Source organism: Prionailurus viverrinus, chromosome C1 (assembly GCF_022837055.1).
Source record: "Prionailurus viverrinus isolate Anna chromosome C1, UM_Priviv_1.0, whole genome shotgun sequence".
NCBI lineage: Eukaryota > Metazoa > Chordata > Mammalia > Carnivora > Felidae > Prionailurus > Prionailurus viverrinus.
In genome coordinates this window covers 56,526,333-56,554,094 of record NC_062568.1, presented here as the reverse complement: position 1 = coordinate 56,554,094, position 27,762 = coordinate 56,526,333, and the positions used below count along the sequence as shown (strand labels likewise).

At 37.0% G+C, this 27,762-nt stretch overlaps 1 protein-coding gene and 1 pseudogene across 2 annotated transcripts in view; both read right to left on the bottom strand.

Annotated features, from left to right (window-relative positions):
- The window catches only part of SLC25A12 (solute carrier family 25 member 12), a 128,070-nt gene that overhangs the window by 56,415 nt on the left and 43,893 nt on the right, over positions 1 to 27,762 (bottom strand). For both annotated transcript variants that reach the window (XM_047869897.1, XM_047869896.1), the window contains 3 exons: positions 26,244 to 26,386; positions 15,830 to 15,945; positions 7,561 to 7,700 (listed from right to left, as the gene is read on the bottom strand). In XM_047869897.1, the coding sequence (XP_047725853.1) occupies positions 7,561 to 7,700; positions 15,830 to 15,945; positions 26,244 to 26,353 (366 nt within the window). In that variant the 5' untranslated portion in view covers positions 26,354 to 26,386. The remainder of the gene's footprint in view (positions 1 to 7,560; positions 7,701 to 15,829; positions 15,946 to 26,243; positions 26,387 to 27,762) is intronic.
- On the bottom strand, positions 23,592 to 25,969 carry LOC125172736 (ubiquitin-like; annotated as a pseudogene).

Below are 27,762 nucleotides of genomic sequence, written 5' to 3'. Positions count from 1 at the left end.
ATTATTCGGGAGCGTGTTATATAATCTCCACATATTTGCGAATTCTGTCTTCTTCTACTTTCATCATTCTCCCTACTCACTCCATCTTCCTATCACCTCAGCTCCAACCCTATCATCCTTCAAATGAAGCAGGAATTTTAGGTCTTTATTTCAACCTTAAAATATGATTGAAAGTATTCCCCCACAGAAAGGATGTTCCTAAGCAGCATCAGAAATAGACATAGGTCCTCTCCTTATATGTTTTCCCTTACTCACTACTTTTTCCCTCCTTCTCTATGTCTTTGTTACACCTTTGTCTTCTCCCACGTATGTCTTCATTTTTCAGAAATATCCAGTGGCAGCCATGGACATGATGAAGCCTCATTAATGACACTCAATACTGAAGAAAATGTGAACTTTTATATTAATAAGACAGAGCAGAATCCTCATTGCAAGAGTAATACTGGAAGAACAGATTTTCTATTTTCTATTAGGTCAGCAATCGGAGGGCTCCTATGTATCTTTTAAAGATACATAGTTAGGGGCGCCTGGGTGGCTTGGTCGGTTAAGCGTCTGACTTCGGCTCAGGTCATGATCTCACGGTCCGTGAGTTCGAGCCCCGCGTCGGGCTCTGTGCTGACAGCTCAGAGCCTGGAGCCTGTTTCAGATTCTGTGTCTCCCTCTCTCTCTGCCCCTCCCCTGTTCATGCTCTGTCTCTCTGTGTCTCAAAAATAAATAAACGTTTAAAAAAAAAAAGATACATAGTTAAAGTTACAGATAAAACTATATACAGTGTTTGGGATTGGCTTCCAAATGATCCAGGAGGGAGCACAGTGAAGAGTACAGACAAAACAAGATGGGCCAACAGTTAATAACTGTTGAAGCTGGTTGATGGGTACGTGGAAGTTCATTACACTATTCTATTTTTAAATACATTTGAAATCCTTAAAAATAAAAAGTTTACAAAATTAAAATTAATGACTTCAAAATGAGAAGCAAACAAAGGGGGAAAAAAACCCATATCTAAAGCTCTCAGTTTATGTAGTACAGTTAGTATATCAGGGTAGAATTAGATATTGTAAAATACATTCAGACAATGCAAGACAACCAATGAGAAGAACAAACCATCTTTGGAGAAATCTTAAAAAATACTAGTTGAAAGAACATTTCTTTTTTAAATAATCATCTCTCAAATATATAATACTTTCAACTTTTCAAGTGTGAGCATTTTCCAATGACAGTCAGGTGGGCACTAACAGTGCAAGTGTTAGAACAAGCACTGGGTTCTACAAATAACCACACGTAGCACTCGCTTCGGCAACATGTATACTAAAATAACCACACCTAAAGGATACAGTTTTCAAACTGTGATCACGCTCATGAAGTAAAACAATACCCCAGGGTTATAAAAGATAAAATACATAAAAATACTCTAAAAAGATGCTTTATCTAAAAAGATAAAGATATTCTAATAAATAAAAAATAAAGTAAGTCTGCTTCCAGATTTCAAGTGTGGATAGGGGAACTGAGGGAAAGGATGAAAAAAGGAAGCTACGCTAAAGCTAAAGATCTCAGACACCTGGAAATGCATTTCATCTAACTATGAGATGAAAACTGCTGTGCTTCAGAAACTGTGGCTTTGAATGAGAATGAACTAGTACATGTAATTCTGCAGTCTTCCAAAACTTCACTCTTCACTAAAAATCACAGTAAAGGAACTAAAAGCAAAACAGAAACTCAAGGACAAAGAGAACAGAAAAGAAGACAGCAACTACATTTTTTAAGATTGTAGAGCAGAAAGGCAAGCGACAACTGACTTAGCAGAGTCAAGAAAACTAAACACGGAGGGACATCTGGGTGGCTCAGTGAGTTGAGCATCTGACTCTGGATTTCAGCTCAGGTCATGATCTCACAGTTTGCGGGTTTGAGCCCCATATCCGGCTCTGCACTGACAGTGTGGAGGCCTGTGTGGGATTCTCTCTCTCCTGTCTCTCTGCCCCTCCCCTGCTTGTACATACTCTCTCTCAAAATCAAAAATAAAAACTAAAACATTAAAAAAAAAAAGAAAAGAAAACTAGACATTGGAAAAGCCAAAAAGCTATGCAATGTACATTACAGGACCCCTTAAAAACTCCGGAACTGGCTACACGAGTACTCTCACAAGTGACAGTGAAGGTGGAGCTACAAACAGGAAGCTCAGATGGAAGTCTGTTTAAAACTCACTTAGTCACCTGCACTACTTCACTGTAGCCAGGATTGTGGCCTTTCCCAACCCTGGTAGAGGACTAGAGACTCACTGCCTAGAGAATTTAATAGAGGATCTGGACTAGGGGAGACCAGGTACAGTGGAAAAGAGGTAATAAAATCAAAGTCCATCTCCACACTGAAAGTTGAGACCTCTAACCCTCTTGAATTATTCAGCAACCATAATGTCAATAGCCAGATCTAATATTCTAGATGATTATTCTCTGGGTCCCCAATGCAAAAGAAAGACCTGAACATACAGACATTAAAGGGTCCCCAATATGACAGCCGAGACAGCAAACTTTATAATAAGGTTTAGAGTTAATAAGTAATACCATGAACCCAAAGTTCCCAATAAGCCTCAATCTTAAATATGAGCAGAGGACCAATGACTGTAAGAAAAGCCACTAACATGAAAAACAAAAACCCAAACAGAGAAAAAGAAAGAAAATTGAAGAAAACAGACAATTCACAGGAAGAAAAAAATCACCTATCTTTAATATATTTGGAGAAGTGAGAGAAAATAGTACACCTATAGAAAAAGAACAATATGTTATTTTTTAAAAATGAATATTCAGAAAACGAAAAAGAACTGAAAATTTTAAATGTAACAAAAATTAAAAACTTACTAAAAGTTCAGGCGGAAAGTGGGAGAGAAAACTAAATTATACATTTAATATATTTACTAGTTCCATAAAGAAAGAAAATAGAAGTAAATTAAAAAAAAGCAATGAGAATATTTTCAAGAATTGAGGGACAAAAGTTTTCAAATTCAGAAAGCCCACTAAATGCCCAGCACCAAGGAATATCATCATGGAATTTCAAAACACTGAAGAAAAGGAAAAAAAATCTGACTCTCCAGAATGGGAAAAAAAAAAAAAAATGTCAAAACAGAATCAAGAATGAGAATGGGGGCGCCTGCATGGCTCATTCAGTTAAGTGTCTGACTCTTGATTTAGGCTCAGGTCATGATCTCACAATTTCCACGAATTCGAGCCTCGCATCAGGCCCTGCTTTGGCCCACTTCCAACTCCATGCTGACGACACCAAGCCTGCTTCAGATTCTCTCTCTGTCCCTCCCTAGCTCGCGTGGAGATGCAGGTGAGTTCTCTCCCTCTCGCCCTTTCTCTCAACTTAAAAAAAAAAAAAAAAAACAAGAATGAGAATGGCATTGGACTTCTCAGTGGCAATACTAGAAGAAAGAAAACAAAAAAGAAATGTTTTCAAAATTAGGAGGGAACTAATTTCTACTAGAATTCTAAACCTAGCCATACTAAGTATAAATAGAACAGAGGTTTTCAGGTATGAAAAGTCTCACAAAAAATTACTATACTTTCCTCAAGAAGCCACTACAGGAAATATTCCACCAAAAAGAGGAACTACACTATAATAAAGAGATGGAATCCAGTAAGCAGAAGATTCAACACAAAAGATAGACAAATGCATTCCCCAGTATGAAGCTGAGGGGGATTACAGTCCGACAGCTATGCAAAAAGTACAAAGTCCAGCCTTCAACCATGAAGCAGGTCAGAAAGTTCCAGGAAAATGGTGCAGGGGCTATGAGAAACAGTCTGGCAATTCCTCAAAAAATTAAACATAAAATTATATGACTCAGCAATTTTATATCTAGAGATGTACTCAAAAGATTTGAAAACAGCTATTCAAACAAATACTTGTACACCAACGTTCGTGATAACCAAAAGGTAAGAACACCCAATTGATAGGCTCCATTAACTAATGAATGGATAGACAAAAAACAGTACATCCGTACAATGGAATATTACCCAGCCATAAAAAGGAATAAGGTACTAATACATGCTACAACTTGGATAATCCTTGAAAACATTATGCTAAGTAAAAAAAAAAAAAAAAAAAGAAGAAAAAAAAAAGCCAGACACAAAAAGTCATGCTGTATAATTCCATTAATAGTAGTCCTCCCTTACCTGTGGGGTGTATGTTCTCGGAACCCCAAGTGAATGCCTGATACTGCACATAGAACCAAACCCTATATATGATGTTTTTTTCCTATACATGCATAAGATAAAGTTTAATTCCTAAATTGGGACACAGTAAGAGATTATCACTAAAATAATAGAAAAATTATAATAATATATTGCAATAAAAGTTATGTGAATGTGGTCTCTTTCTCTCTTGTCCTCTTAAAATATCCTACTGTGCTGTACTCACCTTCCTTCCTGTGATGATGTGAGATGATAAAATGTCTAAGTGATAAGATGAAGTGAGGTAAATGATGTAGGCATTGTGACATAGCAGTAGGCTACCATTGACCTTCTAATGGTACATCAGAAGGAGGATTATCTACTACTGGACCACGGTTGACCATGGATCCACTGAAACTGTAAAAAGCAAAACTGTAAATAATGGGGGGACTACTGTACATGAACTATCCAGAATAGGTAAATCCATAGAGTCAGAGCTGTTTGGTGGTCACCAGGGGCTGAGGAGACACAGGAATGGGGAGTGACTGCTTAATGAGTAAACAATTTTTTTTTTTTTGGAATAATAAAAATGTTTTGGAATTAGACAAAGATAGTGGTTGCCCAGCACTGAACTGTACTAAATGCCACTTAAATTATGCACTTTTATATGGTTAAGTTTATGTTAAGTGAATTTTATCTCCATTTCTTAAGAAAGAAAGCTCTTAGCTCCAAGAAGATGAAATTGATAGAATACATAATATTTTGTAAACACATTAAAATGAAATGTTAATAAGTGAGGCAAAATTTAAGAATGAATTAGCATTAATACATAGAAAACTAAACAAATAAGAAAAACTAGAAACGCTAAGAAAAGTAATCATTTTAGTCAAGCACAGTATTTTTTTTAAGTTTATTTATTTATTTATTTATTTATTTATTTATTTATTTATTTAGAGAGAGAGAGAGAGAGAGAGAGAGTGCTCAAGCAGGGGAGGGGCAGAGAGACGGGGAGACAGAGAAGCCCAAGCAGGCTCCCCACTGCCAGTGCAGAACCCAATGCAGGGCTTAATCTCATGAACCATGAGATCCTGAACTGAGCTGAAACCAAAAGTTGGACGTGTAACCAACTGAGCCACTCAGGTGCCTCTATTTTTATTTTTTATTTTTTGAAAGAGAGAGCAAATTAGCGAGTGGAGGAAAGAGGCAGAGGGGGAGAGACAATCTTAAGCAGGCTCCATGCTCAGTGCAGAGCCTGATCCCACAACCCTGGAATTGTGACCTGAGATGACATCAAAAGTCACACACTTAACCGACTGAGCCACACAGGCACCCCAGTCATCCATAGTATTTATAAAATTATAGTAATTCAGATATGAATTATATGGTGATGGAGACAGAAAATGTCTGTGGGAGAGAGGGAGAGATGAAAGAACCAGCTCCTGATCTTCCACAGTTCAAATTCAATGAAAAATACCAAAAAGTGAAAAATTTTAAAGTAGAGTACAGAACTACAAAAGACCCCATACTGTCAAGGCAATCTTGAGAAAGAAGAATAAAGCTGGAGGTCCAGATTTCAAGATAAATTACAAAGCTGTAGTAATCAAAACAGTATGGTACTGGAACAAAAACACACATAGATCAATGGACCGGAATAGACAGCCCAGAAATAAACCCACAATCATATGGTCAATTAATCTGTAACAAAGCAGGAAAGAGTACACAATGAGAAAAAGACAGTCTCTTCTACAAATGGTGCTGGGAAAACTGGACAAAACTATGCAAAAGAATAACACTGGACCACTGTCTTAACCATACACAAAAATAAACTCCAAATGGATTAAAGACTTAAATGTAAGATCTGAAACCATAAAACTCCTAGAAGAAAACACAGGCAATAATCTCTCTGATATTGGCCTTAGCAACATTTTTCTCAATAGGTCTCCTGAAGCAAAGGAAACAAAAACAAAAGTAAACTATAGGGACTACACCAAAATAAAAAGCTTTTGCACAGTAAAGGAGACCATCAACAAAATGAAAAAGACAATGTACTGAATGGGAGAAGATATTTGCAAATCACACATCCAATAAAGAGTTAATATCCAAAATACATGAAAAACTTCTACAACACCAAAAAACAATGATTACAAAACAGAGGAGCTGAACAGACATTTCTCCAAAGAACACATACAGATAGCCAACAGACACATGACAAGATGTTCACCATCACTAATCATCAAGGAAAGGCAAATCAAAACCACAATATCACCTCACATCTGTCAGAATGATTAGTATTAAAAACGTAAGAAATAACAAGTGTTGTTGAGGATGTGGAGAAAACGGAACCCTCATGCACTGTTGGTGGGAATGTAAACTGGTGCAACCTCTCAGGAAACAGTATGGAGTTTCCTCCAAATAATTAAACATAGAAACGCCATCCAATCCAATAATTCCACTACTGGGTATTTACCCAAAGAAAATGAACAATAATTTGAAAAGATATAAGCATCCTTATGTTTATTGCAGCATTTTTAAAAAAGTTTTTATTTATTTGAGAGACAGAACGCTCACACAAGCGGGGGAGGGGCAGAGAGACGGGGAGAGAGAATCCCAAGCAGGCTCCACGCAGTCAGCATGGAGCCCAGCTTGGGACTCTAACCCATGAACCGTGAGATCACGACCTGAGCAGAAATAAAGAGTCACACACTTAACCAACTGAGCTACTCAGGTGCCCCTATTGCAGCATTATTAACAATAGCCAAGACATCTGGAAGCAACCCAGGTATTCATCGATAGATGAACAGATAAAGAAGATGTGGTATATACATACAATGGAATATTACTCAGCCATAAAAAAAAAATTAAAAAAAAAGGGGAATGAGATCTTACCATTTGCAGCAACAGTGATAGACCTAGAGGGTATTATGCTAAATGAAGTAAATCAAAGACAAAGAAGACAAATACCATATGATTTCACTTACATGTGGAATCTAAAAAGTAAAACAAAGCTGAAACAGACCCATAAATACAGAGAACTGGTGGTTGCCAGAGGGGAAGTGTGTGGGGGGATGGGCAAAATGAATGGAGGAGAGTGGGGTGTACGGGCTTCCAGTTACAGCGTAAGTCAGAGATGAGACGTACAGTGTGGGTAATATAATGAATGGTACTGTAATAGCACTGGACGGTAACAGATAGCAGCTATACTTGTGGTGAGCTATGAAAGTGATTGCTGAAAAGAAACAAGTTTAAGAGTGCTTAAAAGTTGCCTCTGGAAGTGGGAAATAAGAAATGGGGGTGTAATGCCACAGGGAATTGCTATTTTTGGTAACAAACTTAAAACTCAAAGGGAAGTGGAGAAGAAATGGTATATATTTACATCAGTTATGAAAACTAGGCTCACCTGGAGAAACTGTGTGAATTCTGTGTAGTTAAGATGCTTCTTCCGATTATGCCCAAAATGCAGTCGGATAAATTCACAGTCCCAGTTAAAAGGGATATGGTGATGAATAATAGTCTGTCCAAAAATTTCTTTGACATTTTCTTAAAAGGGAAGACAAAAATAAACAAATTATATCTGGAATAAGTAGTTTAGTCCACTGCAATGTTCCTACAGAAAGAAATTAAGAGAAATTTCAAGTCAATATTATCTGCTTCTATTAAGATTAGCTGCAAAATTTTTCGTGCCCAGAAACCCATGCACAGGAACACAATTGATACAAAATATAATTTTACACTTAAGATTGTGTACCATTACATATAAGGCCATGAGATTCTTAATTTCTCTTGATTTAATTTTAATTAGGAAGTGATTTATATCTTGCACTATAAATGGCTGCTACTTTGCATTCCTGTATAAAATCAATAGTGTTTTCCCGGTTCCTCAAGGAGTCGAATTAAGCCCTTTATCAGAAGCATGAATACCTAAATTACAGTATAATGCAATATTTGTCATACTAAGTATGGTTTGATTGAGGCTTGATTATTACATTCACACTAGCCTGAATCTGTCTATTGAAGATAGGTATAAGAAATACTACCAAAAGCGTATCATTAGCTCAGCAGCAAGCACCTTATTAAAAGCTTCTGATATTGTCAAAAATATGGTCTTGACACAAAGCTACAAAATCCCCATAAAAAGCATGATTATTAGTCTCAACTATTAAAATATTTTAAGATAAGTGAAATTAGTGATTCACTTTTAAATAAAGAAGGACTAAACACAGTACACTAACTTTAAGATAGGAACCAGTCACACTGTGTAAATATACAACCAAAACCCTCTGACAGCTGGTCTTCATGCATTAACAATGTCAGTCACTTTCTTACACAGTTCTACACTTATTATAAAAGTCAATTCACAAATGACTGGTACATTAACAAGCATAGACTGGATAGCCTAATTTAGAAGCTCATGCCAAAAAAAAAAAAAAAAAAGTCATTAACAAAGTTAAGAAAGCAGGAAGCCTGTTTTATTGATGTCTTAAGAACAAAATTATTTTCAAATGTAAGCCAATTAGTGGAAGCGTTTTACCATCCATAGCTACAATTTTACTAATTAGCAAATACAAGTTTAATGTTTTATAATCTCCAACTATGCTACTTTCTCTAATTTCTGTAAATTCTTTGAATAAGATACTGATCTCATATTGTAAATGGTTTAATGGATTCCCTTTAGTTTTATATACCATTTTTTTCTTGATAAAAGCATTACTGGGGTGGGGAGGGGGAGGTGGAAGAGAGTGTAAGAATTCTGAACTGGAAATCCTACCAGTCTGGACTCAATATAACAGCTCTGAATAGGTCACTGCTATCAGTAAGTTGGAAGAAGGCATTGGATGTCACTGGGGAGATGGGATTCTCGTCTTTTCTTTCAAATGGAATATAGCATTTATTTCTTGCCTAGTTAGCAATACTATATCATAATTTTCAAACCACATTAAAATATTTTCACCTTCCATAAACACAAATTAAATATATGGGGTTTTGTTTCTAAAAGCAAAAAACAAACAAACAAACAAAAACAAAAAAACAAAAACTCAGTAGCAATTCATGGGATAGATCTTGGCTTTTAACCAATATAAAAGTTTACCCTCAAATCTATGTGGAATATCAACAGTTGTAAAATATGTCAAAGTTTATAAGATAATTAAAATAATAAGGGTTACCAAAAATAGAACTAAATATATTAAGAGAGATCAGCAAAGATTTTTTTAGGATTTTTTTTTAAATAATTAGCTGCTTTATTCCCAAATTAATTACTTTGATTTCTTATTTTTAAGATCCAACAAATAGTGTTAAACTAATAAGACACAAAGAAATTAAGGGAAAGCAGAATAGAATAACTTAAACTACTACATATATTTAATTTAAATATTAAGATTATGAAAGGGAATACATTTTTTATAACCTTTAAAGGTCACAAATCCTAAAACTCAACTATTTGACAAGAAATGTACATACTGCTACCTAGATTAAGTTTTAAACAATGGTGGAATAAAACTGAATTCCCTTTACATGATCAGAAAATATTAGAATATTACTGTGAAATTAATCAAATACAATCAAAGATTCAAAAGCTTTCAAACTATGAAAATTTACTTAATTATGAAAATTGTTTTCTACTATCACAAAAAGGATAAACCGAAGTTATAATGTCGAATTTACATTCAGAAAAAGTTCCATAATAAAAACTTTAACTAAAATCCTATTTTGTAAACTTCCTAGCAACCTCTAGCTAAGATCTTGGAATATCTTTGAAACAATTAAAATGATAGCTTAAATTACTCATAGTAATCTTCCCAAATATTGAAGTGTCATTTTCCATGACTATTTGTTTCAACATTTCCTACTTCTCCCAAAGTGGTCATTGATAGCTTTGGACATGATTTTATTATGAGCATTAATATATGCTGTTTTATTTACCACCCCCCAGACACTTAATTATTTTGACTATGTCACAGGCTACAACTATAGTTACTAGGACTAACAAAATTTCAAACCTACTTTGGCACCTCTTGATGTGTCCCACTTCCCTTCTGTTATTATTTTACTACCAACTGCCTAAGGCTAATTCAGGAAGCTTATAAAAATAATTAGTACAACTATTATTTTAAAATCCAATTCATAATTACCACTTTACCAGGATGTGCTTATCCAAAAAAAAAAAGTTATACAAAAGCTCCAGAACTGGAGAGCTTCTACTTGTGTGAGGCAACAGCTCAAACATGTGATGCTCTCCTTATCCAGTTTTATCCGGTTCTGCATGACATAAAAGGGAACCCCAATAATCTCAAATATTCCCAATACATCTAACTGAAAATGCATAGCAAGTCCCCACCCACCCCCACCGCCCCCACAGAGAATCCCGTCTTTCCAGTGGCAAACAAGGGTCTTTAGCTCTAAATAGCACTCCTTGGAGTATTATTTCAGTCGCCATAGTTCTGGCCTGGATGAACGGGCTATGACAGTCACATCTTATTGGCAGCAAGATCATGATCTACTGTTTTATACTAGGTTGGTATTGCTATGGGATATAGGAATCCATTCGTTTTCTGACATATAGAAAACAATAGACCACTTTTTCACTTCCTGCAGAGCATGGGCTTATGAAAGAGATGGTTTATAATTCCTCTTGAAAAGGGAGTTGGGGCCAGATACAAAAGTAGCCTGTCATTATGTTCTCTTTGCTCAAAGGAAAGGAGTAGGATTTGTCAGGAGGGCAGGTAATGGTGACAACTGTGATTAAGTAAAAATGTTCACAGACGTATAACATTAGTCAGTTCAGTTGTATCAGTCACTTATGATGATTGGACTAGATGAATTACACATTGAAGCATATATATTATGTAAATATGTCTTAACAGAGGTTTTAATTTCCCCAACAGCCCACAATGTGTCTCCCCATCTCATCCACCCTCATCCCTCCCCTGGTCCTTATGGGAGCTTCCTACTGGTCTTGTTCACCTTTCTTCAGTACAAAATTACCTCTGACCGGGGCTGGCACTCTTCTCCAAGACTGCCGCCATGCCTGTTCCATGAATGAGCCTGGAAGGAGCTGCTGTACCAACGGTGTGGCCAGAGAACTCCTCCTGTAGGTATACAAGCCATCAGCCCTGTGACACAGCCCACCTACCATCAGCCCAACGACATCCTGATTCCAAGGATTCCAGCCCAGCAGGAGCCACTGCTTCCAACTTAAGAGGCTTGAGACCAAACATTTTTATTGTCAGTGGGGGTGGGGGCGGGGGAGTCCTCAATAGCTCAGTTTCATCTGCATAGTTCTTAAAGTGAAGTCAGAGAGGCTTTTAGAAGGACTCCCACCAAAACAGTGAATTCCTTGTGTATAACTGAACAAAAACAATGGCGAGACTTGTGGAAGTAAAGAGTTTTTCAGTGAAGGAAAACTTGGGGAGAAAGAAGAGGAACAACTAAGAGACCAAAAAAGAAAACAAAGGAAAACAAACAACAACAACAGAATGTTCAACAACAGGAACTTGGTAGAGGAAGTCCCAACCAAAACAGCATGTAGACTCAGTCCCAGACTACTAGGTTCTACTTCCAGTTGGGTCATTAATTTCCTAGGTGACTTCCTCTGTTTCTCTAAGCAAAAGTATTTCTATTAATCCTTTACCTACCTCCAGAAGGGACTACCATACAATTAGTCAACAGAGTAGTCCTGCTGCCAAATATATGTGAAGGTCCGTTTCTCAGGAAGGATGAGTTTACATTTAAAGAGCATCTATTACTATAGAAACTAGATGCTTCACCAGTCTATCACCAAATGCATAAAAACTAATAACACTATGACCTTTTTTTTTTAACCTTAAACTCTAAGCTACTCTAGTAGCCTTCAGTATTAACAGGATTTTTTTCTGCAATATCTGAAAGGGGTCTCAAAATTCTTACTGATTTATTTTGAACACCCAGGTGAAGCTCTAATTCTTACTAGACCAAATTAGGTATTGGTTACCATTAGATTTTCATAGTATTCCATGTCTACAGCTTTGTTCCCACTGAGAGAGGGTAATTTTTCACATCTAGACTTCCATCTCCCGAACCTTTTAAAAACAGCGGTGGTTATGCCTAAGCCACCCCAATCTATTCTTCCCTTCAGGGAAAAAGAGTCTATTTTAAAGGCACAAATGGAACCCATTTCTATTTGCTGTATTTAATGACAATCAAAAACAGTACCAAATCAAAAGGAATCCCTGCTTTTTCAGGGTTCTACAGTGAGGGGATAAAGATGTGCCCTTGAAAAAAATCACTTTGGAGAGGTCCCATTCCTAGGCAAGCGCTTTGGAACACAATGCTGATGAGATTTTAATAAAAAACTTAGACTGTACAACATATCTTATATTCATTTATTAGTTAATAGACAGGAGTTGGGGTTTCATTTTTTTAGAAGGATTACATCTTTGTTAACGCAATGGGCTTTTATTTTTTAAATGTGGGACAAATGCAAGGCAGCTACTGACAACACAATGTAGTATAACTGGTTATCTAGGTTACCTCAACCTAATTCTATCAAGCAGAATACCCAGTACACTAGAGGCTAGTAGTGAGACCAAGGCAAGTTTAGACTGTATCTAGCACACACCAATCATGCAACGGCCTCCACAAGGCTCAACAGTGGCAGTAACAGATATATAAGCCATTAAGTAATTATCCACAGCATGCATTAGAAATTTTATTAAAAGAACATCAAAGAGGAAACAACTATGGTTTTATTCACTCTTTTAAAAACTCCAGAACCCTCTCCTGCGCTTGCTTGCACATTCTGAAATGGATTACCGAGGTCTCAATGTAAGTCTTCTCCCCCAAAGTAGAGGCATCTCTAACAATTAAAAAACAGAAACAAAAAACTTGTCCAGCACTCAAGTAAATGTTGTTCGATATTCCTATTTACATAAATACTTGCAAAAATGTACACAACTTAAGTATCTAATCTGATGTGTATTAAAAAGCGTATCTAAAAAAACAAAAGCATAGATGAGAACAATATATACAAATACACAGATAATAACATCATCATCATAGTCCACGAGATACCAATGGCATAACAGTTCCCCCCCCCCCCCCACTCCATTACACCTGGCATCCAATATTCTCTCCCACCTTTCTCTCCTGGTGTGCACAAGAGAAAATTGTACTTTAAATAAATTCTAAACTAGAAAATATAAGGCCATTCGGTGAAAAGGATTTACAGTTAGAATGGATCTATAATTTCCTTTTACCTAAACATATATCTATAAATACATAAGCACAATTCATTTTATTAAGTGGATACAAACATGAAAACTGACCTTTAACACAGATCCAAAATCCTATAAAAATAAACTCCAAGTTAATTAGTTCCTTATGCTGAAATTCTGTAGTCTTGAAAACAGCCTGTAATGAGTAGGCCTTAGAAATCTTGTTAAATGGCATTTGTAACAGTTTCAATGCTTTTCCTCTTTCCTTAATAATATAAAATTAAACTTTCTCTCCTTCATTATGATTTTTATTTAAGAAAATTTGTCTGAAATGAATCCTCAAAACCAGGGAGGCAAGACAGGAAGGGAAAATGGTCAAGGTCCCCAAGAAACAGATGACCATCATCAAGACAACCACCCAACTGGCCAGGGGCTCCAAGAACAATGTTGAAAGGGCATTCACCAGTACCTCATTCCATAGGAATCTTCCTATCTCTACATTATGAAGCAGAAAAATGAAAGCAGGATTTTGGAGGCTTCATATGTTTATTTTTCAGGTCATATCAGGAGCTATAACAACTAAAACTGGTTTGTTTTGTTTCTAATCCTAATTATATTTTCTTAAAATTCTAACTCATGAATCATAGTCTGGGAGAAAAACAAAAGATCTTTAAAATGCTAAAGTTGGGATCTAATAACTACAAGCTCTCATTTGCATGAAATAAATGTGTTCATAAACCACTCAACTGCTTCTTATACCCATTTTAATCTACTAATCAACACTGGCATGGGTCTCTATTGTTAGTCAAGTGGATGAACTGACTTGAGTGACTTGTTTTTTAAAATAGAAATTGCGAAAAGCATCAAATGGAGATGACACAAAGAACCATGATACCGAGGTAGGAAGGACAAAAGTCCCCACAATTTGGTTTTGGGAAATCTAATTCTTAAAACAATGGATACATGATAGAAGCACAGGTCTACCATCACTAATACAGATATTTGTATGGAAGTATTTCCCAAGTATTGCTGCACATTTGGAAGTGAGACATGTGAGAATGTGTGATACCTATTGAAAACAGAAAATGCAGCATTATTAGTGGTCTGGGGTTAATGCTGAGTGATGAGATAATAAGGTTTTATATTTTAAACTACAGAATTTGGGTGCTTCTGGGAAAAATCAACCTTCTTTACGAGGCAGAGTGGCCAGAGCTTGCTCCAAAGCAGGAGTATGCCAACATGGATACAGAAACCTAAGGAGTTCTGCATAGGTAATTATTTGGGGAAATCTTACACAGACAACAACTGGGTCAATAGACAAAAGGAAACAGTCAATGCCAAGCTAGAAAATGTGCCCACTAAAAGCATTAAAGAGCACCACTGGTCCTTCTAATACCTGTATTGTCTCACCATTCTTTTCATGGCAGTGATACTTCCTCCTTTGGGTGTAACTGAAGGATTTTTTTTTATAAGACAAATTCTGTGGTGAATAAATATTTAGCTCAGGGAAAGCCTGATTTTCAAGAGTCTCTCTACAACATATTGATGCAAATTCACCCTATAAAAGGGGCTCAAGTTCAGCTTTACAAGATAAAAAAGTTCTGGAAATCTGTTTCACGACTATGTGAATATACTCAATGCTACTGAACTGTACACTGAAAAATGGTTAAGATTTTATGTGTTCTTTTATCACAATAAAAGTATATAAATATTTTTTTAAAAAGAAGAGGATTCAAGGTCTTTGAAAACACTGCATTGTTTTTATTGAAAAACCTGTTGCAGGAAAAATTAGCAGATATGGTAAACATAAACTAATTTCTGCAAATAAGCGTCTTTAAAAACTAAAACATACATGGCTACAAACAGAAATTCTAGTTTATATGCTTGTCAAACACTGATCTCGTGCTAGATTATATGCCTAGCAAAGGATTTATATCAATTTCTATATTTAACACAAATGTTAGTTTCAATGTTCTAGGCTTGTTTCCTAAAATCAAAAATCTACAATGGTGATTCAGAGAATGCTAACTATTGTTAACTCCCTCCTTCAGTTCCATTCTTGGTGTTACATCGTAGCACTTTTCCAAACTGCTACTGAGGAGCTTTGCACTCTCTACCCAAAAATCCCTTCAAGAATGATATGATTATTCCATGTTGTTCCTCGTCTGTTTCATAAAGAATTTTGCTCAGGCTAGCCCAGAGCAAGAAAAGTTTACACCACATATTTTTGGAATGTAAAAGTGTCAATAAATGACTCAATGAGCAAAGATTCCTTAATTTTTTGCAATTGTCTAATGCTTTAAAGAAATACACCATTTTAATTTTATCTGTGTAAATTCTTTGAGGAAATCAATACTTCACTTATTAACTAGCTCCTAGATAATCAGCAATTTATATGCATTTACTAGATTTAGCAATTAAAGACTGGACCAGCTTCACTAACTTCACTTATCCCTTATAATCTTTTTTTTTCCTTACCAAATGTCACCTCTCCATTTCCACTCTTGTCAAACAACTGGAAAGCCACTATGAACATAGAATCTGGAGCACACAAAACAGATTCAAATGCCAAGAATTCTTGATAGGAGATCAATCTGCAACAAAATATAACATGTTATTGGCTGGTAAAGAAAGGGAAAATATCAGGCATTTAACCTGTCTTTACTGTATGAACTATAGCTCAGGGTAACCACACAATTGGTAAAGGGAAGTCATCTGGAATTTGCTTCAAAATAATCCAGGAGATGAAAAATATAAATAAAACAAATTTAATAATTATTTTAATAATTACCCAAACTTGGTGATGAGGATATTGAATTTGCTACACTAGTCTGTGTTTTATAGGCTTGAAATGTCAACAATACATTTATTTTTTATTTTTTTTTATTTAAAAAAAAGGTTTTTTTCAACGTTTTTTATTTATTTTTGGGACAGAGAGAGACAGAGCATGAATGGGGGAGGGGCAGAGAGAGAGGGAGACACAGAATCGGAAACAGGCTCCAGGCTCTGAGCCATCAGCCCAGAGCCCAACGCGGGGCTCGAACTCACAGACCGCGAGATCGTGACCTGGCTGAAGTCGGACGCTTAACGGACTGCGCCACCCAGGCGCCCCAATAATACATTTTTTAAAAGAAGATTCAAAACAAGAGGAGGGAAACTAAAGCACATGGAGTCCTAGAATACTCAGGGTTGTGAAATTAGCCAGTGGCCAAAATTACACTAAAATTGCCTTCAATGATCTTATACAGTTGGCATATGCTAGTATATAGTTTAGAGTCATCTTCCATAGCAAGCTTGCTGCAAACATCCCACACCATGTTGCTGCTATTGGTAAGTGACTAATATCCAAGTAACAGCATTATAAAAATCTGGTTTTTTATAAATATATAAATACATGTAGTTATTTATTTACTTATTCATATTAGTAATGGTGCTGCCTTTTATTCTCAAATGGCCTGGTTTGGACAATACATTTATAGTCACCCTATCAAAAGGAATAGACCTAATCTTAACGTGGCTTCTTGCCCCTCAGGATCTGATCTCTATATGCCTCCCCTTTGTTCTCTGCACTCCAACCCACTCTTTTTCAATCCCTGCTCCTTCCACCCAGGACCATCACACAACATTTCACTTTCCTTGGAATGATCCCACCATCTCCAAACTTCTGCCCATTTAATTTGTACCCATCCTTACATAGCCCAGATCAAATATCATTTCCTCAAGACAACCAACCATCTCACAGTCTCGAGATGATTTCACTTACCCTTTACAGCCTTACGGCAGCACACTGTACCTTTTTAGTGCCCCTTGCAAAATTTTTATTAAAATAGTTATGTGGGGCGCCTGGGTGGCTCAGTCGGTTGGGCGACCGACTTCAGCTCAGGTCATGATCTCACACTCCGTGAGTTCGAGCCCCGCATCGGGCTCTGTGCTGACAGCTCAGAGCCTGGAGCCTGTTTCAGATTCTGTGTCTCCCTCTCTCTCTGACCCTCCCCCGTTCGTGCTCTATGTCTCAAAAATAAATAAACGTCAAATAAAAAAAATTAAAAAATAATAATAATAAATAAATAAATAAATAAATAAATAAAATAGTTATGTAATTCATTGTTTAAAGTCTGATTTCCTGCGAGAAGATAGGCTTGTCACAGAGCACAAGTTTGATTCAGGTAAGAACTTGTAAATATTCTTGAATGAACTCAATTTATAATATACAGCTTTTATTTATTTATTTAAGTGTTTATTTTTGAGAGAGACTGAGTAAACGGGGAGGGACAGAGAGAGAGGATTCAAAGTAGGCTCTGCACTGTCAGCGAAGAGCCCAAAGTGGGGCTCAAACCCATGAACTGTGAGATCATGACCTGAGCCGAAGTTAGACGCTTAACTGACTGAACCACCCAGGTGCCCCAAGAATATATGGCTTTACAGAGAGCTATATTTCTTAACACAGATTTAGGAAAATGACTACATTTTACATTTCATTTTATGTCTCCATTCATCTAAGACATATTTTACATTTGTAGTTTCCTTTTCCATTACTTGTAACACTCTGAATTATGTTTAAGTTACACAAATTACATTATATCCAAAGCAATGGTGCATACTATGCCTTTTCCCTTTATTGAGGGAAAGGCTTTGTGGTGGTATTATTCAGGGCACTAAAGACTATGCCCTCACTGTGCCCCTGCTGAAGAATCTTTGGTGGAATTAGGAGCTTAAGTGCCTAATGAATCCTGGAAAGAACAACCCAATAAACTGTTTATCAGGTCACCTTTCATAATACATTTTATGCATTGGTATACTACTAAAAACACAAAAGCGTGGTTATCATTACACAAATTTTCAGGTAGTAAAAACAAATGAAGTTATAACATATCAGGTATCATCATCTACACACTCCTAAAAAGCACTGAGTCCTATGAGGTTTTAATAACAATGTATAACACAAGGGTTGCCTGGCTCTGGCTCAGTCAGTACAGCATGTGTCTCCTGATCTCAGGGTTGTGAGTTCAAGCTCCATGTTGGGTGTAGAGATTATAAATAAACTTAAAAAAAAAAAAAAGTATAACACAAATACAGTAATGATATAGGGATGACTTAGAGAAGGCCTTCATTTTCTACATTATGTAATTCTATGTTTGAAATTTTTATCATGAAGAATTAGTATTATTCTTTTGATTATAAGAGTAATTTAAAAACTACAAAGTAATTAGGCTGATTATGAATTAAAAATTAAAAAAAACCCTGTAACATCATGGTTTTTCCAAAATAGTCTCAGGAATCTGACATCAAAAATACATTTACCCTAAAATACAGAATATGTAGCTTTACTTAAAATTTTTTTTTCAACGTTTTTTATTTATTTTTGGGACAGAGAGAGACAGAGCATGAACGGAGGAGGGGCAGAGAGAGAGGGAGACACAGAATCGGAAACAGGCTCCAGGCTCCGAGCCATCAGCCCAGAGCCTGACGCGGGGCTCGAACTCACGGACCGCGAGATCGTGACCTGGCTGAAGTCGGACGCTTAACCGACTGCGCCACCCAGGCGCCCCCAGAATATGTAGCTTTAAAATACATTTCATACTCAGTAGTAAAACTTTTCTCTATGAGAAAAGGTAAGATTTTTTCCTTAACTAGCAAAGGTCATAAATGGTCGGCTGGCAGAGTAAATTTGGCCCACACATGTTTTCTTTGGCCATGCAAAGAATAATATTTTTAGTTACATTAGTTGCCAACATTAGGAAATTATAAATATTTCACACAAATATCCAGCTTTCTGGTTTCCCTTGTTAAATTGTGAGCAAGGGCAACCAGTTTCTGGTCCCAATACTTTTCATTCCACCAGTCTCCTGGAGCCAAAGTGGAAGCTACCTCTTCAGGGACAGCAGGGCCCATCAGTTATCTACACCTGCCCCTGGGGACCATCCCCGTGAGCTCAAGCCCCATGTCAGGCTCTCTACTGTCAGCACAGACCCTGCTTTGGATCCTCTGTCCCTCCCTCTCTCTCTGCCCTGCCCCTGCTCTTTCTCTCAAAAATAAATAAAACATTAAAAAAACAATTAAAAAAGAAGATATTGGGGGAATCCTCAACCAATCCTCAATACTCACTTACCTTTGTTACACAGAGTGATTTATTTGAAGAAAGATCAATTAAGAAACACAAAGGCATCAGCAACTTAAAAATAAAGTCACTTCATATTAATCGGCCTTAAAAAGGAACGAAATTCTGACACAAGCTGTAGCATGGGTGAATCTTGAAAACAACAGGCTAAGTGAAATCAAACACGAAAGGACAAATAATACATTATTCCACTTACATGAAGTATGTAACATAGTCAAACACATTAGAAACAGAAAGTACAATAGTGATTACTAGAGGCTGAGTATTGGGACAAAACAGGAACTCACTGTTTCATGGGTACAGAGTTTCAGTATGAGAAGATGAAAAAAAAAAAAGGTAGAATGGATAGTAGTGATGGTGGTACAACAATATGAATATACTTAATGCCACTGAAATATATACTTAAAAATGGTTAAAATGATAAATTGTATTACATATATTTTAATACGGTAAAAAGTCACCTGAGATTACCCAAGTATAGGCATTTATTAGAACTCAGCAAATGCACCTTTAAGTTTTGTATTTTTCACTGTGGGTAAATTTTACATATAAAGAAAACACTCAAAACAAATACTGAAATCCAGTTAATAATATGCATGCTGAAATGTGTAAGAAAAGTATCAGTGTTCGCAATTTACTTTGAAATGTGTGAAAAAACAAGATGGATTGATGGAAAGATAGATATATGAAAAACGAAGCATAGAAAAATGTTAATGGTAGAATATGATGGGTATGTTAAGTATACACTGTAAAATACCTTCAACCTTCCTGAATGTTTGAATTTTCATAATAAAATATTGGGAAGAAGTAGGAGGTGAGGGTAATGGACCATTTTGTCTCTCTGATATGCTCCCTATCTATCTTTAGCCCATAGGCCTTTTATACCACATGACAGTGGAACAATACTTTGCATAAAGCAAGAAATGGCCTGTTTATCTGCTAACATAAAGCAAACATGTTCTGGAATAATTTTTAAGGCTCTTTTTCCTTTATCCTGCTATGAATTCCTCTATTGTTAGAAGGCCTTGATCAAGACTTAAGCAGCGCCAATGCAAACCACAAGACACTAACTGGAGTGAAGAAACCACTGCTAAGTTCATAGTTTAATAAATTGTTTGTTTTCTTTCAATAAGGATGGGGTGGCACCTTCACTTTTTACCATACCTGCTGCTTGACTTTTTACAAAGAACATGTATTCATTTTATACTCTGAAATAATGGATTTTACGGGAGCCTGGGTGGCTCAGTCGGTTGGGCGTCCAACTTCGGCTCAGGTCAGGATCTCGCCATTTGTGGGGTCGAGCCCCGCGTCGGGCTCTGTGCTGATAGCTCGGAGCCCGGAGCCTGCTTCGGATTCTGTGTCTCCCTCTCTCTCTGCCCCTCCCCTGCTCACATTCTGTCTCTATCTCTCTCTCTCAAAAATAAATAAACATTAAAAAAATTTTTTTTGAAATAATGGATTTTATGAATTGGATGTTTTAAAATTTTTCTACAAAGTTCCTTTTAAATTTACTGAATGGAAACTAATAAAATTTCAAAATATTAATATGTTAATTTTGCAATTTTTAAAACCATCAAGATTTTTGCATAAAAGGTTTTTCTACATGCATCATAATGTTTTTTTATATACATGTAGAAGAGTAAAGGAAAGCAGTTATGAAAAACGAAAAGAGAAAAGTAATAGTTTCACACATTATAGACTAGAGCTTCCAGATGAAATTCTGGCCAGACCTAAATATAGAAACTATAATTCTAGAAGTTACAGCTTCAAACAAGCAACTGTCTAAACACTTTAGATTATATCACACAAGAATAGTTCCTGAAATCTTCATTTAATGCATAAAATCATTTTGCCTTTCATTATAAAAGCACAATTTCAAAGTTTAAGCCACAATTTCACAAATAACATTTGACTAATGACTTTTACTTTAGACAACCCATCATGCTATTTATACCATACGATGTTGCTTCTACATGGTTCTGCACAACAAACACCTATATCAAAACACTCCTGCTTATTTTACTATCTATTGGAGGAAAAGGAATGCGGAAGAGGAGAAAGGGGGTGGTTTACATGCTAAGAAAACATGCAGCAGAGGGTGAGGCGGTCCAGGGTACGAAAAGGTATGGTATTGACCTCTCTCAAACCTGCTTTTCCCACATACTTAATTAAATCACTTAGACCTCTGTATACTAGTGCTATTAAGATTTGGTTTTGATAATTATAAACAACCTATGTGATGCTACTTCAAATTATAAGACTCTCATCAAAAAAAAAACAAAAAAAAACAAAAAACAAAACAAAAACTACAACAGAACCAAGGAATACCTCTTGGGGCTATAAAAAAAATGTACCAACTACATACACTATTCTAATCTTTGATCACTGTCCTTGGTAAAGGAGTGGGAAACAGAAAGTGGGGAAGAAAGAGAACATCATTTTTTAAAAAAATGATTAAAGAAGGAAAATGGACTAAAAATTAAGAGAATTTTGTGTTATTGGGCAAATCAATCAATCTCTCTAGGCCTCATTTTCCTTAAATGTTAAATGAACAAGAGTGACTACTTGGTATAAGTTAAACATCATCAAAACCTTTCATTTTCTTGGGGCGCCTGGGTGGCTCAGTCGGTTGGGCATCCGACTTCGGCTCAGTTCATGATCTCACGGTCCATGGGTTCGAGCCCCGCGTCGGGCTCTGTGCTGACGGCTAGGAGTCTGGAGCCTGCTTCGGATTCTGTGTCTCCCTCTCTCTCTGACCCTACCCCATTCATGCTCTGTCTCTCTCTGTCTCAAAAATAAATAAACATTAAAAAAAAATAAAAATAAATTTAAAAAACCTTTCATTTTCTTGAATTACAAGTATTTTTTTAAAGGTTTTTTTTATTTTTTTTTTGAGAGAGAGAGAGAGACAGAGAGCAGGGGAGGGGCAGAGAGAGAATCCTAAGCAGGTTCCACGCTCAGCACAGAGCCCAGTGCAGGGCTCGATCTCACAATGGTGAGATCATGACCCGAGCCAATATCAAGAGTCAGACACTTAACCAAGCGAGCCACCCAGGCACTCCATCTTCAATTGCAAGTATTAAAGAAACTTCAGCAATGATACTTAACCTTTTTTGAAGTCACAGGTCCTTCTGAAAACCTGGGATTTATCCTGAGAAAAACGCAGATACAAATTCACTCATTTTGCATGATATTTCAGCAACTTCAGGAACCCCTGAAGACTATCCATGAATAAGAGGTTAAGAATTGCTGTGTTTCTAGAAAATTCCAGCTTTCTCTGCTTTTAGAAATTACCTATATGTTTCATAAACTCACTGATAATTTTTATGATCTGTTTTTTTTAATGTTTATTTTCAGAGACAGTGAGCGTGCAAGTGTGGGGAGGGGCAGAGAAAGAGGAGAGAGAGAAATCCAAGCAGGCCCCACGCTGTCAGCACAGAGCCCAATTCGGGGCTCCATCTCAGGAATCAAACTGTGAGGTCATGACCTGAAATGAAATAAAGAGTCCGATGGGTGGACAGATGTTTAACCAACTGAACCATGCAGGTACCCTATGTGATCTAGCTCTTTGAATCAGATTTCCTACAGAACCCAATCTAATTCCAAAGAGAGGAAAAAGGAAGCTTAAGAAGTTTTTAAAATCTGAAATAGGAAAGATTTACCTTTTACAAAGAGAAATAGATTTGTCTTTAAGTGAACACTATTAACATTATCAGATACTTTCCTAGCCAAAACCCATCTTTGATCTATTCTACTCTGGCAACTTAAACCCTTGATTCCATTCAACCACATCAACAATGCAACGGAGTCTGGGAAAACCACATGAAGCTTCAAAACAAACACACTTACTGAGATAGATGAGCAAAAATGATCACAAAAGCAGCATCTGAGAAGATATGGGTACTCTGAAAGCAGGTCTCAGGCCAAATTAATGACAACAAATACCATCCTAGTTTTTAAAAGAGCTAAATATATATGTTACCTTTAATAATTTTGAAGAACGAATTCTGATTAAAAATAATTTTCATATGCATTACTGTCTAATGACTGTTAAGAAATCCAATGACTAAGCGGTTTATCATAGCTTATCAGCTGATTTCACTTTTTTTTTTTCAATGAAAGGGACACTTTATTGAAGTCCCAGGGCCCTGGGTCTTGGGCAGAAGGCATCCCTGCGAGTAAAGGAAGAGCCGGTAGACAGGCCTTATTTGACCTTCTTAGGGCGTGGGTTGTTGGTGTGGCCACACTTCTTGCGGCAGTTAACTGCACAGGGGTGCAACACTTGTGGCAGATCATCCTGTCGCAGTTGTATTTCTGGGCCAGCTGGCAGAGGGAAGGCTCAATGACGCCACCCGCAGGCAAAGCACCAAGTATAGGGTGGACTCTTTCTGGGTATTGTAGTCTAATGAAGTGCAGCCATCTTCCAGTTGTTTGCCAGCAAAAATCAGACACTGCTGGTCAGGTGAGATGCCCTCCTTGGCTTGGACTTTGGCTTTGACATTCTCACTAGTGTCACTGGGCTCAACCTCGAGGGAGATGGTCTTGCCCATCAGGGTCTCCACAAAGATCTGCGTCTGCAACGCTGCCACCAAACCATTGGGAACCTAGTTGTGACTTTTTTTTTTTTAAGTTTATTTATTTTGAGAGAGTGTGCACGCGCACAATCGGGGAAGGGGCAGAAAGGGAAGGGGACAGGGGATCCAAAGCAGGCTCTGCGCTGACAGCAGAGAGCCTGACATGGGGCTCCAACTCACAAACCATGAGATGGTGACCTGAGCCAAAGTCAGATGCTTAACGGACTGAGCCATCTGGGCACCCCTGATTTGACTTTTTAAAAGACTAATCACGAAATGTATGCAAGTTCCCCAACATCTATCACTGACAAATTACATAAAATCTTTATCTAAGATATAAAATATTCAAATTTCATGCACTATACTAGATTTTGTGGGAAAATATGAATACTAACCCTAGGTTCAAAGAACTCAGATATCAACATTTCTAGTTTAACTATAGTCTCCTAGTTTACAATATAGTCTCTAGTTTATAATAGTCTCCTAAACGAATTTCATTGCATGCAAATCTTGCCCTATTTCAACCTACCATTTTTAAAAAATCTCATCATATCTGCAGTAGTATCTTTTTTTTTTTTTTTTAAATTTTAGAGAGAGGGAGCATGAGTCGGGGAGAGGCGCAGAGGGAGAGAGAATCCCAAGCAGGCTCCACACCCAGCATGGAGCCTGTTGCAGGGCTCGATCCCACAACCCTGGGATCACCAACTGAGCCACCCAGGCACCCTATGGAAAATAACTTTTAACAACTCCTCATTGCCTAGTTTTTCACACAACTACCTCTACAGGTAGGAGAAAGAACCTGGGCCTTTGAAGGCCTGAGGATGTAGCTTGGAACTCACAAAGCAAGAAAAAATTTTCTTTATAATTCATAAGAATACTCCATTTGTTCTATAATACAGTCATATTTGATCTTAACTTAAAAACGGTGTGCTTTTTCCCCTTGAGTAAAGTGACACTCTAGTAAGATGCACCTTGCTATTTCTGTGACTGCACACACCCATACACTGCCAGGCTAAAAATACCTCCAAGACTAAGTCACGAGCCTACAGGATACAGTCAAAGCTTAGCACAGACGGTCCCCAGTTCCACTTCAACCACAATTCCAAGAGTAACAAAGCAAAACCACAGCCACACCAAGGTACATGTAACACAACCTCTTCAATGTCACTCCCCAAGACACACACACACACCACTGCTATTCCCTTTCCTGGAATTCTCCCAGCTTATCCAGCCACCAGCAACTTCCCGTTCATCTTGCCAGATTTCACTCAAGTATCTCTTCTATGATGCTGTCCTGACCACCCAAAACAGAGTTAACTATGCCTTCTTGGGTGTCCTTTGTATCTTTCATATACTTCTATTACAGCATCTTATACCCAAAGTATTCTTTTCTTTGTTCACTCATCCTTCTTCTCACTAGGCCATGAGTTTCTTCTTAAGGCCAAGAACCCCATTTTTTTAATTTATTTTTTTAATTTGTATCCAAGTTAGTTAGCATATAGTATAACAATGATTTCAGGGATAGATTCCTTAATGCCCCTTACCCATTTAGCCCATACCCCCTCTCACAACCCCTCTAGTAACCCTCTGTTTGTTCTCCATATTTAAGAGTCTCTTATGTTTTGTCCCCCTCCCTGTTTTTATATTATTTTTGCTTCCCTTCCCTTATAGAACCCCATTTTATTTATGTTTGTATTACTAAGGCCCAACAGTGCCTGGCTAATGGTGGTTGTTCAATAAATGTTTGTCAAATAAATGAGTAGACAGATAAATTAATAAATACTACTAAGTTCTTCCCTGATTCATTCTTCTTCATAGCACTTCTAACCTAACATGCTATAATTTACTTTTAAATTTTTGTATTGCTTTTGCATTTATCACTTTACTCGCTGATGTAATTCCAGTCCTTAGAACATTAGAAAACATAGTAGGTACTCAATGTTTGTTGAATGAATGAAAAAAAACCATTCTGTTCAGATTATTCAATACAAAATATGGTTCTCCATATCAAGAAACAAATGCTAGTTTTGCCCAATCCTTGATAATGGCAGCAAGTAATACTTCTTATAAACTTCTAAGAAAAGATAATGGTTTATTAATATTAAAATTCCAGGTGGTCATAGGTAAACTTAGGGTGTTCCTATTTTTTAGTAAGATATTGCAGAAGATTCATTTTCAAAAAATGTATAAAGGTTCTTACCCATCCTTGGTTTGATCGGCTACTCCTGCCAAGAGCTGCACGACCTTCGGATTACTATTTGGATCATTATACAGTCCAAGATAGCGCTGGACAAAGTCTTCTGGGGTCATGTAATGCTCTCCATCAACCTCAGTACTGGCATACTAAAAAATAATGTATACTTAAAATTAAAATTATTCAACATCATATTGTAGCCAAAAACATTTTGTGAAAAGGTATATAAAGGACAGTATCAAAATCAAAATAAAGATAATAAATGCAGGATAGTGCATTTTCCTCTAGACAGTGAAAAACAAACACTCAGAGCCAGATTTAAGAACACTGGCAAAGTGCTGACACATGCCACAACATGGATAAACCTTGAAAACATTACAAGTTAAAGAAGCCAAAGGCAAGAGGCCACAGATCGTATGACCGCATTTACATGAAATGTCCACAAGAGGCAAACCCACAGTGACAAACAGCAGAGGCACAGGTGCCAGGAACTGGGAGGAGGGCAAATGAGAGTAACTGCTTTAACATATATGGGGTTTTTCTTGGGGGCAGCGACCATGTCCTGGAATTAGATGGTGGCAATGGCGGCACACTGCAAATATACTAAAAAAAAAAAAACACTGCAGTATACTCTTAAATGGTTAAAATGGAGTATTTTGTCTCATGTGACTTTTATTTCAACTAAACATATAATATGTAAGAGACGAAATACGAGAAAGATGAAGAAAGGTGAAAGGGCAGCTAAGGTGACTAAGACCTGAGAGTGAGAAGGTGACACGTGTAGACTCCCAGAGGCTTCCCACCTACAAGAGTGGGGAGCAGCAGGAGAACACAGGCTGCCAAACCTTAAAAATAAAACGAATGAGAAAAGCATGACAAACACACAAGATCTTCCATCACAGGTATTTGTTCTACGTTCCAGTAGCTGGAGAAAAGAAACAAAAATATTCTGCTTTTAGGTCATTAATTTTTAAAAATAAAATAGTAGAATCTGCCTGCCAAATAAAGACCTCACTATTTTAAGGGTTTTACGCACTATGGCATGATCAAACACAACCAAAGCTCTCCTCTTCGGGTTGCAGCTGATCAATTTAGCTACTTCAGTCAACTATCAAAGTAGTAACATCAGAAAATTTCCCAGAATTGAAGAATACAAGGGCTAAGTGCCAAGCACAACACAGTAAAACAAACAAAAACCTACACCAGGCCATGGCCCATCATCATAAAATTACAGAACACCAGTATAAAGAGAAAATCCTACAAGTTTTCAGAGAGAAAAAAGGTCACTTATAGAGAATTATGAATCACAGGCACCAATGCTTCCTCAACAGAAACACTGAAGCTTGAAGACAATGCAGTAAGGCCTTGAAAATTCTAAGATAAATGATTTGCAGCCTAGAATTCTAAACTGAGCCAAACTTTGAATCAATTATAAGGGTAGGTTAAAAGTACTTTGAGATATCCATGTTCTCAATACTTTTTTCTCTTGCCATGTGCCTCCTCAGGAAGCTATAGGAGAATCTGC